The sequence below is a fragment of the Podarcis vaucheri genome (genome assembly GCF_965113315.1).
Source record: "Podarcis vaucheri genome assembly, chromosome: 16".
Lineage (NCBI taxonomy): Eukaryota > Metazoa > Chordata > Lepidosauria > Squamata > Lacertidae > Podarcis > Podarcis vaucheri.
Window position 1 is genome coordinate 17,896,647 of NC_138754.1, and position 21,662 is coordinate 17,918,308.

General features: G+C 44.2%; 1 protein-coding gene across 1 annotated transcript; it reads left to right on the plus strand.

Annotated features, from left to right (window-relative positions):
* The first annotated feature begins 3,129 nt into the window (after nucleotides 1-3,129).
* Nucleotides 3,130-20,323, plus strand: RHBG (Rh family B glycoprotein). The gene is made up of 10 exons (XM_082203641.1): nucleotides 3,130-3,819; nucleotides 7,179-7,365; nucleotides 8,604-8,754; nucleotides 9,565-9,712; nucleotides 10,640-10,806; nucleotides 12,095-12,232; nucleotides 13,335-13,468; nucleotides 14,562-14,683; nucleotides 17,308-17,381; nucleotides 18,298-20,323. Exons 1-10 carry the CDS (start codon nucleotides 3,630-3,632, stop codon nucleotides 18,376-18,378), a joined length of 1,392 nt encoding a protein of 463 aa, XP_082059767.1. The 5' UTR covers nucleotides 3,130-3,629; the 3' UTR covers nucleotides 18,379-20,323.
* Nucleotides 20,324-21,662: the final 1,339 nt, after the last annotated feature.

The following is a 21,662-nucleotide window of genomic DNA, read 5'->3' on the forward strand; positions in this document are numbered from 1 at the left end:
GCCTTTTTTGTGGGGGGAGGCTAAAGCTCCAGAGTTTCCCACAATGCACCACATCCTAAAGCTGTGTCCAAATTCCAAATTATTATTCTAGCCACAGAAGAGACCAATTCTCACAGAATGCCTCAGACTAGCTATGTTAGTCATTCTGGTGGGAATCCAAGTGGTCATCCTGGAATAGATGCTCTAAGCCTTAGGAGCTTATGATTCCCGATTGCTTTGAGGTTTTTGGATATTAGTCAGCGGTTCTTCATTTTTGAACACTGGCCATACAGGCCGCCTACAGATGGCAACATTCAGCCACAGCCCATCCAGAGGCAGCTGATAGGGCTAAATTTGTGGGGTGGAGGTGGAAAATGTGACTTGCCCTTTCTCTGTATGTGGGACCCAGTTGCTAGGTAGAGAGCCCTGACTTCATTCCTAGAAGGAAACAGCTCAAGATTGATATATGTTTTGATCTCCTGATCAAGACATTATTGTTGTCAAAACATTTGATTATTGCTGATTTTATATTTTCAGTGTTTTAAAGAGGGGTTTTTTAGTGATCATTTTACTGTTTTATCCTCTTTGTAAATTGCTTTGAGGTTGTTGTTTTTAACAATCAAGTGGTGTGTAAATTTTACTAAATAAATAAATAAGCTTTTGCTGCCAACGTTCTGTGATGGGACTAGATGGTGTAAACCTGACATATCTGCATAATTTTGACGCAATTTTTGTGACTGATTCCCATCGCAAAAAACTGTGGGTGGGATGGAGAGAAAGAGAGACCTAATTCTGTCAGCAGGGACTGTCTTGTTATTTTTCTCATGAAAGCTGCATTGGGGGCCTTTTTAAAACTGAAAAGAGGGGTTAAAATGCTCTAAGCAAATAGATGACAACGACAACAACAACAGCAGCAGCAGCAGCAGCAGCAACAACAACATAATTTATATGCTGCCCATCTGACCGGGTTGCCCCAGCCACTCTGGGCAGCTTTCAACAAATTAAAACATCTAACACAGTAAAACACCAAACATTAAAAACTTCCTTAAGGCCGCCTTCAGGTGTCTTCTAAAAGTCAGATAGTTGTTTATTTCCTTGACATCTGATGGGAGGACGTTCCACAGGGCGGGCGCCACTACCGAGAAGGCCCTCTGCCTGGTTCCCTGTAATCTCACTTCTCCACTGAAGAACTGCCAGAAGGCCCTTGGAGCTGGACCTCAGTGTCTGGGCTCAACAATGGACAGTGGCGTAGCTAGCTGCTCGGGCTCCCGAGGTGGCGCAAAAGCCCTGCACCCGGGGGCGGGGCAAGCTGGGGCAGAGCACACTGTGTGGAAACTCCACGGAGTCCACAAGCCCCATGTTGTTGTTTCAGGCAGCCCAGAGCCTGCAGGTGCCCGAGCCATCGTGTCACTTCCCAGGAGAGACATATGGCTCGGGCGTGCTGCAAGCTAGGCCTCGCAGTCACCCCCATCAGTGATGACACCTGGGGCGCTCTGCACCCACTGCACCCCCCTTCCTATGCCACCAACAATGGGGGTGGAAATGCTCCTTCGGGTATATAGGGCCAAAGCCATTAAGGGCTTTAAAGATCAGCACCAACACTTTGAATTGTGCTCAGAAACGTACTGGGAGCGGTGTTATATGGTTATATGTTATATGTTTTATTATATTTTTATATATGTTGGAAGCCGCCTAGTGTGGCTGGGGGAATGCAGTCAGATGGGTGGGGTATTATTATTATTATTATTATTATTATTATTATTATTATTATTATTATCATTATTCTGTCTCCTGAATAAAACAATGTGACACATAGCTAGGCAGTCTTTCACAGAGGTCATTATGGTCCCACAGAGAGGGTTTCTTCAGCTCTTGTTTCTCGCCTCCAGTAGTCCCCTCCCCTGCCCTCCCCGTGCATCAGGTCCATTTCAGGGATGGACTACAAGGCAAGCAACAGTTTGCTCATTGTGAAGAAAGAACAAAGAGTCCCAGGCCTTGGTGTTATTATCACATGCTGGAGAAGACAACAAGGGATGTTGTTCATCCCATTCTCCTGGATGAATGGGCAATAAAGGCTCCTGGAGGAAGTTGTGGGAGGGCAGAGAGAGGGACAAGGGCCACATTCAGACCATACATTTAAAACACTGTGATACCACTTTGAACAGTCATGGCTTCCCCCAAAGGATTCTGGGAGCTGTAAGTTGTTGCTCCCAGAGTTCCCTGGGAAGAGGGATTGATTGTTAAACCACTCTGAGAATTGTAGCTCAGTAAGGGGAACAGGCAGGGCTTTTTCTAAAAAAAATGTTTAGAGGTAATCTCATTTTGACTCAATAAAATCACAATTTTATAGTTCAAATCAGGGAAAATAAATACAGTAAATGGACCAAAGTACAAAGATTCAAAAAATGCTTAGGGGTATGCATCCCCCTAGAAAAAAAGCACTGGGAACAGTTATAACTCTCATCAGCCTGAACAAACTTTAGAAATAACCAGGCGCTGATTTAACATGGGCCTAACCTGCACGTTCCCCCTAAAACATATAACCACACAAACCTTTTTAAACAGTCACATATGCCACATTCACACAATACATTTAAAGTGGTATGATGCCACTGCAAACAGACATGGCTTCGCCCAAAGGATTCTGGGAGCTGTAGTTTGCTAAGAGTTGTTAGGAGGCACTTTCCCCCTCCCGGAGCTACAATTCCCAGTGTTTCCTATGAAAAGGGATTGATTGTTAAACCACTCTGGGAATTGTAGGAATTGTAGCTCCGGGAGGGGAACTGGGGTCTCCTAACAGCTCTCAGCACCCTTAGCAAACTACAGCTCCCAGAATTCTTTGGGGGGAAGCCATGACTGCTGAAAGTGGCATTGCTGAACTTTACATGTACAGTGGTACCTCTGGTTACTTACTTAATTTGTTCTGGAGGTCCGTTCTTAACCTGAAACTGTTCTTAACCTGAAGCATCACTTTAGCTAATGGGGCCTCCCACTGCTGCTGCTGCTGCTGCGCTGCCGGAGCACGATTTCTGTTCTCATCCTGAAGCAAAGTTCTTAACCCGGGATACTATTTCTGGGTTAGCGGAGTCTGTAACCTGAGGCGTATGCAACCTGAAGCGTATGTAAACCGAGGTACCACTGTACAGTGTGAATGTGGTCTGTGTATGCTTTCTTTCTTGCAATCAACAACCTCTTTTTAAGATGCCTTGTTTGATTATATGTTTTAGGGAATAAATGCGGGATACGCCTTTGTTTAAAAACCCCCTCTTGATTATTTCTTCATGCAAAAGACCCCCTCCTCTCTCAAAGTAAGTTTTTTCTGGGGGTTTGAGGTGGGGTGGGTGCACGTCTTTCGCCTCTGTTTGGCTGCAGCGGCATCAAGCTGGAGAACGGCTGACTGGAGGCCTTTTGGAGTCGCTCCTCCCTTCCAGGGTGTCCTCTCCACGCTGCCTGCCACCTCCCTTGAAGCAAGTGGCTTTTTGCCAGGGCTGAGCAACCACTGAACATTTCCTGGGAGCGAGATGGGTGGGGCTCCCCTGAGAACTCATTGACTGGAAGGTGGGGCTTGGATTGGCACCTGTGACTGCTTTCACTTTCCTCTTTCTCTCTCTCCTCTCCTGCTTTCCCCTTCGTTTCTCCCTTTCCCCACAATGTCAGGGCACACCACCAACTTAAGGCTCAAGCTCCCCATCGCCTGTGTTTTCCTTCAGTTCCTGACTATTCTCCTCTTCGCCCTCTTCGTCCAGTATGATGCCGAAACAAGCGCCAAGCTCTGGCACGAGGAACTGGCTCTCCGCAACAAGAGCCACCTGCAGAACGAGTTCTATTTGCGCTACCCAAGTGAGTATTCACTGGTTTTGTTTTATTTTGTCTCTATCCCACTTTCCTCCCAGGAATCAAAGCTGCTCACAAAAATTAAAACAAGCAGGGGAGGAAACACAGAAAGGTAAAACATATATAAGACAAATAGTTGGAAAGTAATTATTATTGCTGTTATTATTAGTATAGATGTATACGCCTCCTTCCCCCCGATGGGATTCAAGGCGGCTTACAGATACAGTGGTACCTTGGAAGTCGAACGGAATCCATTCCGGAAGTCGGTTTGACTTCCAAAACAGTTCAGAAACCAAAGCACGGCTTCCAATTGGCTGCAGGAAGCTCCTGCAGCCAATCGGAAATTGCGGGATTCACAACAGACGTTCAGGTTCCAAAGAACGTTCACAAACTGGAACAATCGCTTCCAGGTTTGCAGCGTTCTGGACCCAAAACGTTCATCTTGCAAGTCATTCGGGACCCAAGGTATGACTGTAAAAGCAAGAACCAGTGAAATTGTAGGAAAAAACAATCATTACAAAATAAACATTGATAGATTTAAAACTGTATACACATATAAAATCAGTTTAAAACATACAAATAACCAAAATAAAAATAGCACAGCACCAGCCCTTTCTTTAAAAGCAGTCAGTTCCTAAAAGAATAGGAAAGTCTTCACCTGCCGGTGGAAGGATGACAAGGAGGGTGACAGTCTGGCTTCTTTAGGGAGGGAGTTCCAAAATCTGGGAGCAGCCACTGAGAAGGCCCTCTATTGCATCCCCACCAAGTATAAATGTGAGGGTTGGCAGGACTGAGAGGCAGGTCTCCCGTGAAGATCTCAGAGCCCGGGCAGGTTTGTATGGGAAGATACAGTCTTTCAGATATCCTAGACTTAAGCCAAAGTCTCTCCATTTTTTAATCCATTTATTTTGTAAAATCTCTCTACTGTTTGATTGTGTTATAAAAACCCAGAACACCCCTCAATGTGATTTACAAAAAGAATAAAACTAAAAAACGGTCAGTAAAAACAGTTAAGAGCAACTATTTAAAACATTCAAATAACAATTAGGATTATTAATAAACTAAAAACAGATTAAAACACTTGTCAACATTCTACAGATCTGGACAGGTTTGTCTAGACAGAAATGTTTTAAGCAGTCATCAGTGGCGTAGCGTGGGTTGTCAGCACCCTGGGCAAGGCAAGTAATTTGCGCCCCCTAACCCGTGGATTTGCGCCCCCTAACCCTAACCCCCAGATGTTGCGCCCAGTGCGGCCGGCCCCCCCTGCACCCCCCACGCTACGCCACTGGCAGTCATCGAAAAGGGTAGGCTGCTGCTTGATGTCAATAGGCATGGAGCTCCATATATTATTGAAAAATAGCATTTAAAAATGCATTGTATTCAGGAAACTTGATTGCCAAAAAAAGAGAATATATTATAAGTGAGTATTAAAATCCTGACAGATTTTTGCAAAGGGTTTTTATTTTATTTTAAAACAAATTGTTGGCTGATGTGGAAATATTACAAGCTGAAGGCTGCAGAAATGAGAAACTGAAATTGACAGAGTCATCCATCTTTAAGCATAACAGAGTCAAATTATATCCAGTTTACTGAAATCCTGCCCCCACCCCCTTTTCCTGAATTTAACCCTGAGCCCCTAAGGCCTGTTCACACAGGGATATATATTTACTTGTGTATTTAAAATATTTCTATACCACTTTTCATCCAAGCAGACTTCTGGATAGCAATAATATAATGGGGGCGAGCTGTGGCTCAGTGGAAGAGCCTAGGTGTATAAGGTGGAAGAGTGTCTAGGTGTATAAGATTATGTCTAATAATATGTATAATATGCAAGAGTTGTTCATATTTTTATCAGAACTGTACAGAAAAACTCACTTCCTACCACAATTAAGGAGCAAGCAGTGGATTAGAAAATCCCATCCCTGGTTGATTGTGAATCCCTGCAATTCTAACTTTCTGCAGCTTTTACTGGTTACAATTGAAGTGAAAAGTTGCTCCTGGAGACCCATCCCCATTATAGGAGATCAGATGTCGCATAACTGAAGGTATCCACATGCTTATCGGCCTTTAAAAGGTTGTGAGGTTACTGCAAAAGGAAGCCGACAATTGTTCTGTTTGCAGACTGCAATGGCTCCTGTGTGTATATTGGATCTTATCAGCACACGTATTCCCATTCGCTATCAGAGAAAACTCTTTGAAGCTGGCTGTGCATACATGGCGAGTGTACATTTCAGCCTTGGAATCTAGTTGAACAGGCAAAGGTCTTTTGTAGGCGGCCTTCCTGGGTAACCGCATTTGGAATACAGTGGTAAATTGGTTCTCAAACTTAATCCGTTCCGGAAGTCCGTTCCAAAACCAAAGCATTCCAAAACCAAAGCGCGCTTTCCCATAGAAAGTAATGCAAAACAGATTAATCCATTCCAGACTTTTACAAACAACCCCTAAAGCAGCAGTTTGACATGAATTTTACTAACAAGAGCATTTATCCATAAAATGAAAGCAATAATCAATGTAATGTCCTATAAAAAAAATAAGACAGTATTGTAGATTATAAAAAATTAAATTATTTTTTTTCTTCTTACCAGGACTGATGATAGTCATTGTTTGGATGGGGGGCTTTTATCCATTTTCGCAGTCACACAATCAATCAGTAGTTGAACTGGTTTCAACACAGTCACAAAAACAAATTAACCAAAAAAGCCTCAAAAACAAAAACGCAAAATAAATAGCAAAAGCGCCAAACTTAATTCGTTCTGGAAGTCCTTTTGACTTCTGAAATGTTCAAAAACCAAGACGCAGCTTCTGATTGGTGCAGGTGCCCCCGAAACAATAGCCAACAGCTGCCCTGGATGTTTGGCTTCCGAAAAACATTTGAAAACTGGAACACTTACTTCTGGTTTTTGGCGTTTGAGTACCAAGGTATCACTGTACTGTGACTGCACTGGGAATGCTGTGCACAGTTCTGGTTGCCTCGCCTCAAAAAGGATATTGCAGAGTTGGAAAAGGTTCAGAAAAGGGCAACCGAAATGATTTGAGGGGATGGAGCAAATCCCCTAATGAAGAAAGGTTGCAGCTTTTGTTACTTCTTAGTTTAGAGTAAAGGGAAGTAAGAGGTGACATGATGGACATTTATAAAATTACGCATGGCATGGGGAAAGTGGGCAAAGAAAAGCTTTTCCCCCTCTGTTAAAACACTAGAACTCATGGACACCCAATGAAATGGAATGTCAGAAGATTCAGAACAGATAAAAGAAAGTATTTCTTCAGGCAGGACGTGGTTAATCTGTGGAACTCCCTCCCACAAGACACAGTAACGGGCATTTGTGCTCACATTTTAAACCAGTCCATTTCTCACCCTGATCCAGGTTTCCAAGATGTTCACACTATGATCTTTGTTGGCTTCGGCTTCTTGATGACCTTCCTGAAACGGTACAGCTTTGGGGGTGTGGCCTTCAACTTCCTGATAGCTGCCTTTGCCATCCAGTGGTCTATCCTCATCCAGGGCTTTTTCCATTCCTTCCATAATGGCAAAATCCACATTGGAATAGAAAGGTGAGCAAAGTGGCTCCTTCTCCAAGCTGCTGGGCCTTGGGAAAGGGCCTTAGAGACTCAGTTTCAGCCAGGGAGAGAGAGCAAGAGACCAATTCAGGAAAGCTTGATACCATCTTGGAGGTCTGGGGACCCAGGGGGCAGTGGGTTGGTGTAAGAAGGAGGGTGGGAGGAAAGGACAACACAAACAGTTCATGTTAACAAATGTTTAACAAGATACCTGCGAAAGTCAAAAGTAGGGGCAATGATTTACTGGAAACAGGTATCAGAAAGTAGGTGCTGCCCCTGGTCAATAGAGACAATTGTATGGTTATAGGTGAGGGTGGGGGTCAGTCTGGATGATACTCTGGGTCCCTTCTGTACCTGTTTAGAATTAAGTAGCAGAGGCTGCTGATTCAGCCAAACCAGTCCCTTTGTCAAGGTAATGGCCTTTTCTGGCCTTTAACATATCCAAAGAAGTTGTTCTGTTGGCGCAGAGACAAATGGGTATTCCTTATACCACCTCACCTGGCTGGATGCCACATCATCCTGGGATGGGCAACAATAAACCAAGAGATGCTGTGTGGAAGAGCATTTTGACTGGTTCTGGAAGCTAGAGACAGAGAGGCTTGTCTTGTTCTGTGCTGGACCCAAAGCTGTGGCTTGGGGCTTCTCTGGAGACCTAATGGGGAAGCAAGATCTACTAATGCTGTGAGCCCCTCCATCCCACTCAGGTTGTATATATATGTAAATAAAACCATATATCCTATAGACACTACAGTCTCCACTGACCCTCATTTCAAGGTACCCCTGGAATCTCTCACCACTTGGAGATTGGGGTGTGTGTGCAACAGTATATTGTTACATGCCACCACCCCAATCTCAAGCTGGTGATAGAATCTAGGGGTTCCAGGAACTCAGGGCATCATCCAGACTGACCCCCAAACCCACTATTATATTACAGGGCTTGTCTCCCAGTGCTCCTTTCACCAGACATGAGCAGTTGCAAGCTTTCCGTAGCCAATCAGAACTCCCCGTTGGACGACTTTGATGGTTGTGTCGTGTAGGTCAATCCTCTGTGGATGTCCCTTCATTGGTCCTGAGTTAATTGGAGTTAACTTACAGCATTGCAGGGGGCTGGACTAGATGACCCTTGAGACCTCGTCCACCTCTACAATTCTGTAATTCTGTGACAGGGGGCAGGAAAGGGCGGCAGCCTAGACTGTCACATTCAGACTGTTGCTTCCAATGTTTTCTGCCAGCATGATCAATGCCGACTTCTGTGCTGGGGCAGTCCTGATCTCTTTCGGAGCCGTTCTTGGCAAGACGAGTCCTGTCCAACTGCTACTGATGACTGTATTGGAAGTCACCCTCTTTGGCATTAATGAATATATCTTACTTAGTTGCTTTGGGGTGAGTCTTTGCATTAAAATGATGCTATTTAATCATGTATTGCATTTGTGTCTTGTATTTCTGTCAGGTTGCTTGAGGTAGCAATGTGTACATGCAACAAACATAAAACATTGGGAGAAAATCCTTGCAATGGTGTATACATTAGTCAAAGCCACATACCAAAAAATGCTTATTAGGAGAAATTCACACTAAAGCGCTGAAGAATTTTCATGAGGATTTATTTATTTTGAATCACAAATTGCTGCAGAAATGTGAAGAGATGAGAGCCAGTGTGGTATAGTGGCTAGACTGTCATATGAGGACCCGGGTGAAGCCAGGGTTCAAATTCCCACTCAGTCATCATGAATCTCACTGGCTGACCTTGAGTTTTTAGGGAGAAAGGTGGGATACAAATGCAAGTCGTAATAAAAATAATAATTTAAGATAGTAATAAATGAGAAACTGAGAGAACCAAAATTGACAGATGCTTCTGTCCCTATCACGCTGTGCCCTTTGCCGAAGCAAATTTGGATGAATGTTGAATAAAGATGTTATCTGGAGGGACACTCAAAGGATATTTCTGAAATTAATTCTGGGACTGGAGCACCCATACTTTGCCTTAGCTTTTTGCTTCAGTTAATTTGCACATCCCTTTTTGACGATAAACCTGTGTAGGCAGGGACAGTCTTTTTTAACTGACTGCATAGAAGCCGCTCTGGGAGCCTTTTTGGCTGAAGTGTAGGGTATAACTGCTAATAATAATACTGTAATAATAATATCTGTGTGTGCCACTTTTGCAATTGTGTGCTCCTTTCTGACCTTCTGGCTCAGGCAAAGGATGCTGGGGGCTCCATGACCATCCATACCTTTGGGGCCTACTTTGGATTGATGGTGTCCAGGATTCTTTACCGGCCTCAGCTGAAGAAGAGCAGAGAACGAGAAGGCTCCACCTATCACTCAGATCTCTTTGCTATGATTGGTAAGAGCCACCACATAGGTGGAGGGTTGTTGCTGCCGTTAATGGCTCAATCTTATAGGAAGAGGGGTTGTTAGAGCAAGAGGGAACGGACTGTTTTCTGTCCCAGAAAAATGAAGTTAGGAGAGAAGGGCCACCTTCTAGTCCAGAACCTTCTCCCTCACAGTGGCCAGTCAGGAAATAACACCTTAAGAACCTAACAGAAGAACATAAGCAGAGCCTTGCAGGATCAGGCCAATGGCCCATCTAGTCCAGCATCCTATTCTCACAGTGGCCAACCAGATGCTTGTGGGAAACCCACAAGAATGGCCTGAGCACAAAAGCAACTCTCTCTTCCTGTGACTACCAGCAGCTGGTATTCAGAAGCATTACTGCCTCTGACCAGTGCATAGCCATCGCAGCTAGTAGCCACTGGTTGCCTTATCTTCCTCCATGAATTTTTCCAGTCCTCTTTTAAAGCCCTCCAAACTGGTAGCCATCACTGCCTCCTGTGGGAGGGAGTTCCATTGTTTAACTCTGTGTTGCATGAAGAAACGCTTTCTTTTGTCTGTCCTGACTCTTCCAGCTTCATTGGATGTTCATGAGTTCTAGTGTTATTGTGGCGTCAGTGCGTCTGGCTGTAAACCAGAAGATTTGGGGTTCGAGTTCACCCAGGGATGGCTGTGGGCAGGATTTCTGCATTGAACGGGGTTGGAATAGATGACCCCCGAGATCCCTTTGAACTCTATGAAGAAAGGAAGAAAGCAATTTCTCTAAATATGACTTTACACCCCTATGTCTTGGTTGTTTCTTACCAACTGGATGCTGCTGGAAAGTCCAGTGGAGGCAGAGCATGCGCCTCATGGCTAGTTGTCCATGCTAGCATTATTGTCCTCTGTGACTTTGTCCAATCCTCTTTTAAAGCTGCTTCCCTTTCTTCCCTCCATGCAGGAACTCTCTTCCTCTGGCTTTTCTGGCCCAGCTTCAATTCAGCGGTGGCGGCCCATGGAGATGACCAGCTACGGACAGTCATGAACACCTACTTCTCCCTGGCTGCGAGCACCCTCACCACCTTCGCCCTCTCGGCCCTCGTGAATGGAGGGGGCAAGCTGGACATGGTGAGGCCAGTTTGGTGGCCTCTTTTGTAGGGCTTTGGGTGAAAAGAGCATCCCTGCTCACCCCTGTCATACATTAGATCAGGCTTCCTCAACCCCGGCCCTCTAGGTGTTTTGAAACTACAATTCCCATCATCCCTGACCACTGCTCCTGCTAGCTAGGGATCATGGGTGTTGTAGGCCAATAACATCTGGAGGACCAAGGTTGAGGAAGCCTGCATTAGATTCTGGGGCTTCCAGACTGTCGTTCTTTTCTGAGGGGATTAAATCACATCTTGGCAGGTCAACAACCTCTCTTCCCTCAAAAGACTGGATTTTTTGGCAACAAGGAAAGTGAAGGGGAAATGACTTGCTTTCATGTGACATCATCCAACCTCCCAGCAAGCAAATCAGTGCTCATGAAATAACCAACACCATCTAATCTCCCTGTCAACAAATCAAAGAATAGATAGTCTGAAAGCACTTATGTGGGAATTAAATTCTAGTTCCCATTTATAGAGCGATGTGGAAGACCCTTTGATTAGTTCCCTTTTCCCTCCTATTAAAAACTACACAAGACACTCTCTTTTTAAAGTTTAAATAGCAAATAACTTTTACTCAGTGTACTTGTACTTGCAGATTAAAATATACGACGCAGGTAGGAGTTACTGTACTTATGTTGCTAATACATCTTACGTAGATTTGCATCTGAGATAAATACTGTTACAGCCTAGCTCTGAGGCAGACAGCAGCATAACAGAACATACCTGCTGCTCTAACTGTTAAGGCTGTCCATAACTGCCATAACTGTACCAACTGAAATAACTGCCTCTGACGTATGACATCACAGAGTTCTATAGCCCCTGTGAACATTAATCCTTTACTTAACATTTTGGATGCCTTCATCCCACACTTTGGGCCATTGATGTAAAGCAGTATCGTGCCATTTGAAACAGACATGGCTTCTTCCTCAGAAGGATTAAGGGTGCTTAATTGGGGTAATTCCGCTTCAAAAATGTGCATGTCAGGCAAAAAGGCATGCGAAAATGTGCCTATTAGGTGAAATTTGCACTGAAATACTGATGGGGGAGAATAATTGTTGTTGTTTATTTAAAAAAAAATCACGAATTTTAGAATGAAACAACGAGAAGCTGAAATAAACTGAAATTGACAGATTTGCTCACTCCCTAGCCTAGAGAGCGTCCTTCAGTGCAGGTTAGGGGGCTGAGTTTCCCCCTCGCTGCTGCACACCCTCCTCCTATCCTGCCTCACACTGAAGCCATTTGATTATCTATTGATTTTCTCTTACCAGGTTCATGTTCAAAATGCAGCCTTGGCTGGTGGAGTGATTGTTGGGACCTCGGGAGAGATGATGCTGACCCCATTTGGAGCCATGATTGCAGGGGTCCTGGCTGGCTCTGTGTCAGTTCTTGGCTTCAAATTCCTTACGGTATGTTTCCCTCCAAAACAACAGCGGGAAAGAATTCTGTACCACAAGGAAGTGACATTGCCAGTTTTCCTTGGACTTCCAAAGAAGGGCCATAACTCAGTGGTGGGGCATTTTTACACCCTAGTCCAGGGATAGCCCTTGTTACGCCTTCCAGGTTTGAGCTCTAGATTTTTGAGCAGCCACTAAAAGAAGCGTCAGTTAATCATTATTCTTTATGCCAGCATGTAGGCCTTCAAAAAGGGGCAGTAAACATGAACAGGGTGAGAAATCCATCGCCTCCCAAATTAGTTTGGATACTTCTCAGGACACCATAGAATCATAGAATTATAGAGTTAGAAGGGACCCTCAGGGTCATCTAGTCCAACCCCCTGCAATGCAGGTATGTCAGCTAAAGCATCAATGGCAGATGGCCTCTGCTTTGAAACCTTAAAAACCAGCCCCCCAAATGCCTGCATGACCAGGCAACCTCACCATAAACCCCACTAGCTCAAGTTTTACTGAACAACAAAGGCACCTCCTGCCATCATAAATACTGGGAGTCTCCTACAAGCCCCTTCTGGTTTCTAACACTGTACAGTGGTACCTCGGGTTACAAACGCTTTGGGTTACAAACGCTTCAGGCTATAAACTCCGCTAACCTGGAAGTAGTTCCTCGGGTTAAGAACTTTACCTCAGGATGAGAACAGAAATCGTGCGGCGGCAGCAGGAGGCCCCATTAGCTAAAGTGGTACCTCAGGTTAAGAACAGTTTCAGGTTAAAAACAGACGTTCGGAACGAATTAAGTTCTTAACCAGAGGTACTACTGTAATTGAAACGATCTGCCATGGTGACTAGAGATTTGGTGCCATTTTAAAAAATAGTAATAATAAGGTTCAGGTTCCCAAGATTTTGGGGAAACATTATGTGCATCTTTGTGAACAGAAAGTGCCCCACTAGATGGGTGAGTACCACCACACACAATCCCCAGGAGGCCACCTAGATGCTTGATGCAGGAAATCCAGGACTAGAGCCTCCTTGAGAGATGGCAGTCTATCTTGCGGCATGGAATCCCATCCATTCTGTGCCAAAATTCTTTTTGTGCTGAATGCCTCTTCCTCCCCAGCCCTTTCTGGCCTCCAGGCTGAAAATACATGACACCTGTGGAGTCCACAACCTGCACGGGATGCCAGGAATCCTTGGCGGCCTCCTTGGCGTGCTGGTGGTAGGGCTGGCAACAGAAGATGTTTACGGAGATGGGTGAGTCCTGGTGAGAGCCAATGTGGCTTAATGGTTCTTCCATAAACTTTGAACTATGGAACTGGCCCTGTTACAGGTGTCACATAATGCACATTCCACATTTGTAAGAAATCAATCTTGTAGAGCGGTATATTGACGCTAGGCAGGCACCCATGTTGTACTCCTTTTGGTGCTTGGTAAAAACATTTTTTTAATAATGATGATTACATTTATTACCTGCCCTTCACCAACAGGTCCCAGAGAGGGTTACAACGATTTTAAAGTAGATAATTGAAGACAGTTAAAATACTTTGTTGTTGTTTAGTCGTTTAGTCGTGTCCGACTCTTCGTGATCCCATGGACCAGAGCACGCCAGGCACTTCTGTCTTCCACTGCCTCCCGCAGTTTAGTCAAACTCAAGATGGAAGCTACCAGCATGAGTTAAAATACTACATTCACAATAATAAGGTGTGACCTGAAATATGCAAATCTCAGGTGTCAAAGGCCAGAGCAAAGAGGTTTAGGCAAGCTTACCCAGTTATGTAAATGTCAACATGTGTTTTTAGCTCATTTTTTATTTTAATTGTTTTTTGAATGTTTTACATATATGCATGCATGCATACATACATACATGCATGCATGCATAAATTTATTTGTATGCTGCCTTTCCATAGAACCATGCTCAAGGCCGCTTACAACATGAAACAGCACAAAATTACAAACAAAACAAAAGTAAATAAATGTCTGTAACTGTTGTTATTGATCATTTTTCATGTTTTATTCTTCTTGTGAATCTCTCTGAGGCTTTTTTCTTACTATCAAGCGGTATATAAATTTTATGAAACAAATAATGTAATTGGTGTGTTGGGGCTAAGGGTTCAAATCCCCACACATTGAGTGGCCTTCAGTCTATTCTCTCTCAGCCCAGACAACCTCACAGGGTTGTTGTAAAGATAAAATGGGGTAGAACCTGTTGGAGGGAGAGTGGAATATAAATATAGATAACAATGTTAATATTAATCCAACTCGCAAGAGATCAGACTCCAGCCTGTTTTCCAGGACAGGCCAAGCTTGTGGAGACCCACTCACTGGATCTTGTCTGTTGCCTTTGCAGCCTGGCAGACATCTTTCCTCTTGTCGCCTCTGGGAAACGGACCACCACGTACCAAAGCCTCTTCCAGCTGAGTGGTTTGGTTGTCACTCTGGGATTGGCTATGACTGGTGGAAGCCTTGTGGGTGAGTTTTTCCATGGCCAAAGATTTGAAGGTGGAGGTAACGCCATTCCCAACCCTTTGCAAGGAATGAGGAGGGGGAGCTTTCCGATTATTCAAAATATTTCTATTGCACTTTCCCCACAATAATTTCAAAAGCACCCCCCAGCTCCCTCAGCCATTCTTCATAAGGGTTGGTTTCCGGACCCTTAATCATCTTGATCACTCTCCTCTGCACACCTTCCAGCTTGTCAACATCCTTCTTAAATTGTGATGCCCAGAATGGACACAGTAATCCAGGCATGGTCTGACCAAGGCAGAATATAGCAGTATATAGCAGTACTATGACTCCCATTGATCTGGACATTAGGCTTCCGTAGATCCAGCCTAGAATTGCATTAGCTTTTTATGTTGCAGTTGCCATAACCATCACCACCACAATGCCCTGGAATGATCATTTGAACCTGGCACTGTAGAGCTGAATAGGGAGTGTCATGGGGCCATTTTCCACACAGCCCTAGACGCAATAACAAAAAAATAATAAATATATCTTCAGTGGCAGTAAAAGTTCTCATCATTATCTGTCCTGGTGACAGAGTGGCTCCCCTAAATTTCACCAGGCTCAGCCCACCATAGATGGTACCACAATTCCTAGCGTCGCCCCCCTTCACTTCTGAAGGCAGAGGGGTACCCTTGAGTGCCAAGAATTACTTCTGGCCCATGCAGTCCAGCATCCTCTCATGGGAGAATTTGTTTCAACGCTGTGTGCATTTGCACATCATATTGCCCTTAGTTTGGCTTGTACAACTTACCTGCCTCCATAGAGGAGCAGAGCAAAAAAATATGTGTTGTACAGCCCCTCTCTCTGAGTGGTGAGAGACTCCACAGGTTTCTGAGCTTACCCAGGGTTTGGTGTCCTTGGAATGAAGGTTGATGGAGACCGTGGTGTCTTTTTAAAAATTTATAAATCTTTATTAAACATTCAACAATTACATACATAACAATGTGGAGACTGTGGTGTCTTTAGGATGTTTGGTTTTATTTACTGTTAAGTTGTGGGCGAACATGTCAGACGACACAGCGATTCTTTAAACAGCTCTTCTTTATTCAGATGCCAGAACAGAACTAGGCTGAGGAGCTCAGTCAGCCTGCTTATATAGAGCTCCAGAACAATGCAACTGTTGCTATTTTCTAAAACTATCCAATCACTGAACGTCACTTTTCGATCCTTCATTTGCATAACTATCTACAGTATCCCCCTGCTGGCCCAGGGTGAGAACTTCAGTACATAACATTTACACATATATACAACTTGAGGACAAGATGGAGGAGCTCACAGCATGAATTCCCCAATAGATCTTGCTTCCTCTGTTAGGTTTCCAATGAGATCTCCAAGTCATAGCTTGGGGTCCAGCACAGAGGCACACATGTCTCTGTGCCTCTGCCATCAACCGGAACTCAGCCCCCTTTGGCCTCTTGTTCCCCATAGGAATATGTGCCATCCAGCCAACTGAGGTGGGGAAAGGTCCACCCATTTATCTCTATGGCAAACTCTTAGGACACGTAAATGGTGCTCTCCGTGTGAGCCAGCCAGTGGGGTGTGGTGGTTAGAATAGGACCTGAGAGACCAGGGTTTGAATCCCTGCTTGGCCATGAAGCTCGCTGGCTGACTTTGGCCCAGTCACTGCCTCTCAGCCTAAGCTACATCACAAAATTGTTGTGGGAGATAAATGAGGGGGAGAACCCTGCACACCACCTTGAGCTTGGAGGAAAAAAGGCGAGATACAAATGCAGTAAAAGAAATAAAATACTTAAAAGCCAAACCAGTTTGACTGGTTCACCAGGTTTCCTCCTGTCAATTCTAACTTCACTGTCACAGGTTTGGAAGGGACCCACAGATATCATTCAGATTCACACCCTAAATAGTTATCACTATTAAAATCATGGAAGGGTAGATTTCAAATTTTTGAAGGCACCACTTTGATCGCTACATAAAACCATTTAAAACAGAGTTTAGCAATGTTGGTTGCTGATGACAGTATTGCATGAGAAAATAGAGAAGACCGAATTGTGGTCACTGAAACAGTATTGAACCAATCAATTTTCTCCATTCATTCCTTTTTCAAGGCACAACCTTTTTCTTGCCACTGGAGGTCAGTACAAGCTACAATATGGATATTTCCCAGCCACGGCCTCCTCAAACCAGCAATTTGAGGATGGACTTGGGCTGGATTATAAAAATAGAAGGGCTATTTTGTTTAATGTTGGAAGAACTCAGAAAGATTTTGGCCACATTTACACCATACATTTAAAGCACTGTGATACCACTTTAAATGGTTCCCCAAAGAATCCTGGGAGCTGTAGTTTCTTAAGGGTGCTGAGAGACCCCCATTCCCATCACAGACCCACTAATTCCAGAATGGTTTAAGAAATCAATCCCACTTTCCAAGGAAGTATGGAAATTGTAGCTCTGGGGAGGGAATGGGGGCGGTGTCTCTCAGCACCCATAGTTCCCAGAATTCTTTGGGAGAAGCTGTTAGATGTATGCTGGTATGACTGTGGCTTCATGTCCTGCATATGAAGGCAGCTTAGAGTTCTCCTTCTATGCCATGACACACACACCCCATTCCTCCCTCTTGCATTTCCCAGGGGTCATCATGAAGTTGCGGATACTTGGATCTCCGAATGACTCTCTCTGCTTTGAAGATAATATCTACTGGGAGGTATCTGCAGACTTTTTCTGTTTATTATTTGATCATTAATACAGTGGCATCAGTATATTATTTTGCCCTGTGCCCCATCCCACTGATGAAATGACTGCTTCCAGGTGACCCTTGAGGAGCTCTGCTTCCCATCTCCCTGTGTGGGATATTTAAAGGGCGGTCAAACCAACTATTCGTGTTTTGCTAGATAGGCACATGATAGGAGCTGAAGCTCGCAGAGTTTTCCTGTAAACTTGCTAAAGAGAACTCTGTGAGAGACACTCCAACTGTGCTTTGAAAGGGGGAGGTCTTTTTAAAAATTTATAAATCTTTATTAAACATTCAACAATTACATACATAACAATGTGGGGACTGTGGTGTCTTTAGGATGTTTGGTTTTATTTACTGTTAAGTTGTGGGCGAACATGTCAGACGACTGTATATTATCCTTCCTGCCTGGGCACACCCTCTCTTTCTATCTCTCTTCATCCTGCCAGCAATGTGAGAACAAGCTCTAATGCCATTTCAAGCAAGAAGTATGTCTTTGTAACTGAATTGCCATTTTAAGCCTGCCTAAACAAATTTGCTGTTTCTGCTACTCTTCAACAAGTATTCTGTAGTTGTTATTTTTACCTTTTACAAGACTCTTTGTGATATTGTTATTTTAAGGGAGAGAAAGGGGGAGAATACCAGGAAAATCTAGTCTGCCTTAAACATCCTGGATTACTTAAACTAAAAGGCCAAAACTAGCCTAGCTAAGCTTCCATTTTCAGCTGCAAAGGGGTGGCACTCTGCTGAACTCACAAACGTGAGGAAAGAAGGATAATATCTAATAAATATATCCTCTCCTAGCATCTATTCACATCCCAGCACCCATGAGGTGAGGGGGGTTGGGATGATGGTGTCCTTTTCTCACCTGATCGCTCCTTCTACTTAGGTTCCTGAGGATCATCACAATGGCTTCCAGGGTGTTGTGGTTGTGAGAGCCCAGGAGACAGACAGAGACTCAAGCGCCTGACAGAATGCTGCCGTCTTCTACACAGCAGCAGGCAAAAAGATGAAAGTAAGGGATCTGCCATGTTCAGGAGATCCCAGCCATTAGGAGATCTGCTCTGAAGTCAAAATACCACAAAGGTGGCTCCAGGGCTCCAGTCCCCTTAGAAGGCAGAGCCAGAGGATTCGCCAGATGATTTTGCCTGTGGTGACTCTGTTTTGCAAAGGAGTGCATTCTGCGTATTCTCAGAAGCAATGCCTTATGTGTTATTACTTTGCATATTCCAAAGGTGAGCCATGGCACCCTGAAACAGGTTCCAACATTACACACTGATGATCCACCCTTCTCAAATGAGGCCCTTGACCCTTTGGACAAGAAGGACCCTGAAGCCAAGATGAAGATGAAATGGTCAAATCTTCGACCTGAATATACTTGCCTTCACTTAGGGATTTCTTCCACAAGACTGCCAAGGCAGTGCTCATTTCCTGAAAGGCTGGTGGCTAACTACTGCCATTTTTGTGGTATTTGTTCATCATCCTGTGATCCAAAAATACAACTTGGCCTTTCAACATAAAATCCTTGGCTAGCATGGTTGAAACCTCAGAAAGCAAACATCAGGACAGAAATGCAAAATCAAACAGGGGGCGGTAGTTGGAATATTTGTAATGATTTGATTACGGTACTAATATTTGTATTGAAATAGTGGAAACATTTGTGTGATGACTTACATATTTTTTTATTATGCCCTAAATCCATATAACTGAAGTCCTGAGAGACCCTCTTGTGCTATTTCAAATATCTGTTAAAATGACAGTTGTTTGCTCCATCTGTTAAAAACAAATGAAAAGTTTAGGATGTCTGTGGTGACCCTCGGAACCTTCTGACTGAGTAATAATGAGCAGATTTATTGTGGCAGACGTCTTTGCCACAATAAATCTGTTAGTACTGAGGATGCCACAAGACTTTCTGTTGCATTTGCTGCAACAGATGAAATGCAAACTAACCCCTCTGGCGAGAGTCACCATGGCAGGGATTTTCAAGAAGTAAATCTATGGCCAGCACAGAGGCCTGATGCTGAGCTGAACCCAGAACTGAGTTCTACCTTTAGAAAAGCCCCAGGAGTATTTTTAGGAGGCTGCGGAGAAGCATCATGCTCTCCAGAAAAACACAGACCAATACAGAAGTCTCTCCAGGCTGGAATATTATTATTATGTATTCAGTTTATCAAAAGATCCAAAGGCTGTGCACAATATTAAGAACACATTTTAGAGAGCATCAATAGTAAAAAAAAAAAGTATAATAACAGACAACATAATAATAAAATCATCATAATAACACCAATACTGGATAGCTCAGTTGGTTAGAGCGTGGTCTGATAACGCCAAGGTTTCAGGTTTGATCCCTATGTGGGACAGCTGTATATTCCTGCAATTCAGGGGGTTGGACTAGATGATCATCAGGGTCCCTTCCAACTCTACAATCCTATGATTCTAACAGTGCCCCCACTCACAGTTTTAACAGGCCATAGATTATTTAATGGCTAAAGACCTGGGTAAAGAGGAATGTTTAGAGGAAGCTGCCTTATACTGTACTGAGTCAGACCACTGGTCCATCTAGCTCAGTACTGCCTACACTGACTGGCAGCAGCTCTCCAAGGTTTCAGGCAGGGAAACTTACACAGGTTTACTGGAAATGCCTGAACATGGGACCTTCTTAATCACTAGGCAACTGCCCTTTCCCACTTTCCCCCCAAAAGGCTGGGATATATGCTATATAACAGGAATTGAAGTTATGAAAAAGTTACAATAGTATTCTCAATGTTTTATGTCATGTTGTAATCTTTTCTCCAAAGGACATATTTGAAACAGGGATAATGTTTCTCCAAATATTTCCTACTATCCCATTCAGTATCTGCCGCCCCCCTGGCAGTTCTCACAGTATATTAAAGTACTATCTGACATGAATTAAACCCTTTGACTTCTTCCTCTAATAACTTCATTTGCCACCCCCTGTTTTTGTTCTGGAAATGGGGTACAATTCTTACTAGATTTTTTTTGTATCTTTTTTGTATCTTATTTTATTTTTGTACACTAGTTTGATGACCTCAGGCTGTGCAGCAGTTTAGAAATTTATAAAACAAACAAATCCCTGCCATTTGGCTTTGCCATTTGGTATCAGAGCAACAAAGCCACCACTAGATGTATACAGCTATTATTTCATAAATGACTGGCTTGCACCTCAGCAAAAGCCTCCTTAAGCCAAAGCAGCTTCAGCAGGCCTCTAAGCATCCTGACTCTACGGCTCTCTCTCATCCCTGGCCAGTGGCCATTATAGCCTCCCTCGACATTTCAGGAGAGAGTCTGCCGTGGCTTGACTGAGAGGGGCTGTGAGGAGAAGGCCATTTTGGCAGAAAAGTAGTGGAGAAAGGGAAGTAAGAAATAAAAAGCTCAGAGAAAGAATGGAAGACAGATACCAAAGACAGCAAATTGGGGGGAGGACAGAGCATGATATTTAAAGGAAAACTGGCATAAGCCTGAATCAGGCACTCTCCCATGACACTAATATCCGCTCATTGTCCTCACACTTTTTATTTGGTGCTGAAATGGCTTCTCAGGTTTCCCTGCAAAATTGGGGGAGGGAGGACTCTTGATGTACCCTGCAAAATTTTGCAATTGAAAACAAAGAAATGTATCTGTGCTGTTGTGGGATGGCTCCCAGGCCCAGATGGTGTCATTGAGTACTTGGTGACACCCCAAAGCCTGAGTTCTGGGAGTTCTAGTTTGAGGGGCAGGCTCCTCGGTGCTTTATAGGCCCGGCCAAAGACAGTACTCTGCCTGAAGTGAAGAACAAGATGGTGCCCCTGCCCATTCCATGTAGACTGGCCATCAAATCCCTACTACAACAATGGGGGGTCTCTGCACCTGAGGCAGCAAGTCAGGCTGTGTACACAGGTGCAACAGAGAGGGATTTAGGAGGAACAGCTCCCCAGCATCAGCCGTCTGAGGCAGTTGCCTCACTTTGCCTAATGTTAGAGCCAGCCCTGTTGCCCAACCTTTGCCTGTCTGTAGCTGATATTTCTAATGTCCTTGGCCTTCCAATGTCAAGGTTTGGCAAGGGCCCTGGTTCAGTGGCAGAGCGTCCACCTTGCAGGCAGAAGATCCCAGGATGAATCTCCAGGTAGTACTAGGAGAGACTCCCACCTGAAACCCTGGAGAGCCATCGCTGCCAGTCAGTGTGAACAATACTGACAGCTTCCAGTGTTCCTGTGCCAAACTTCCCACTTAGATTTGACCTCAGCCTTGACATGC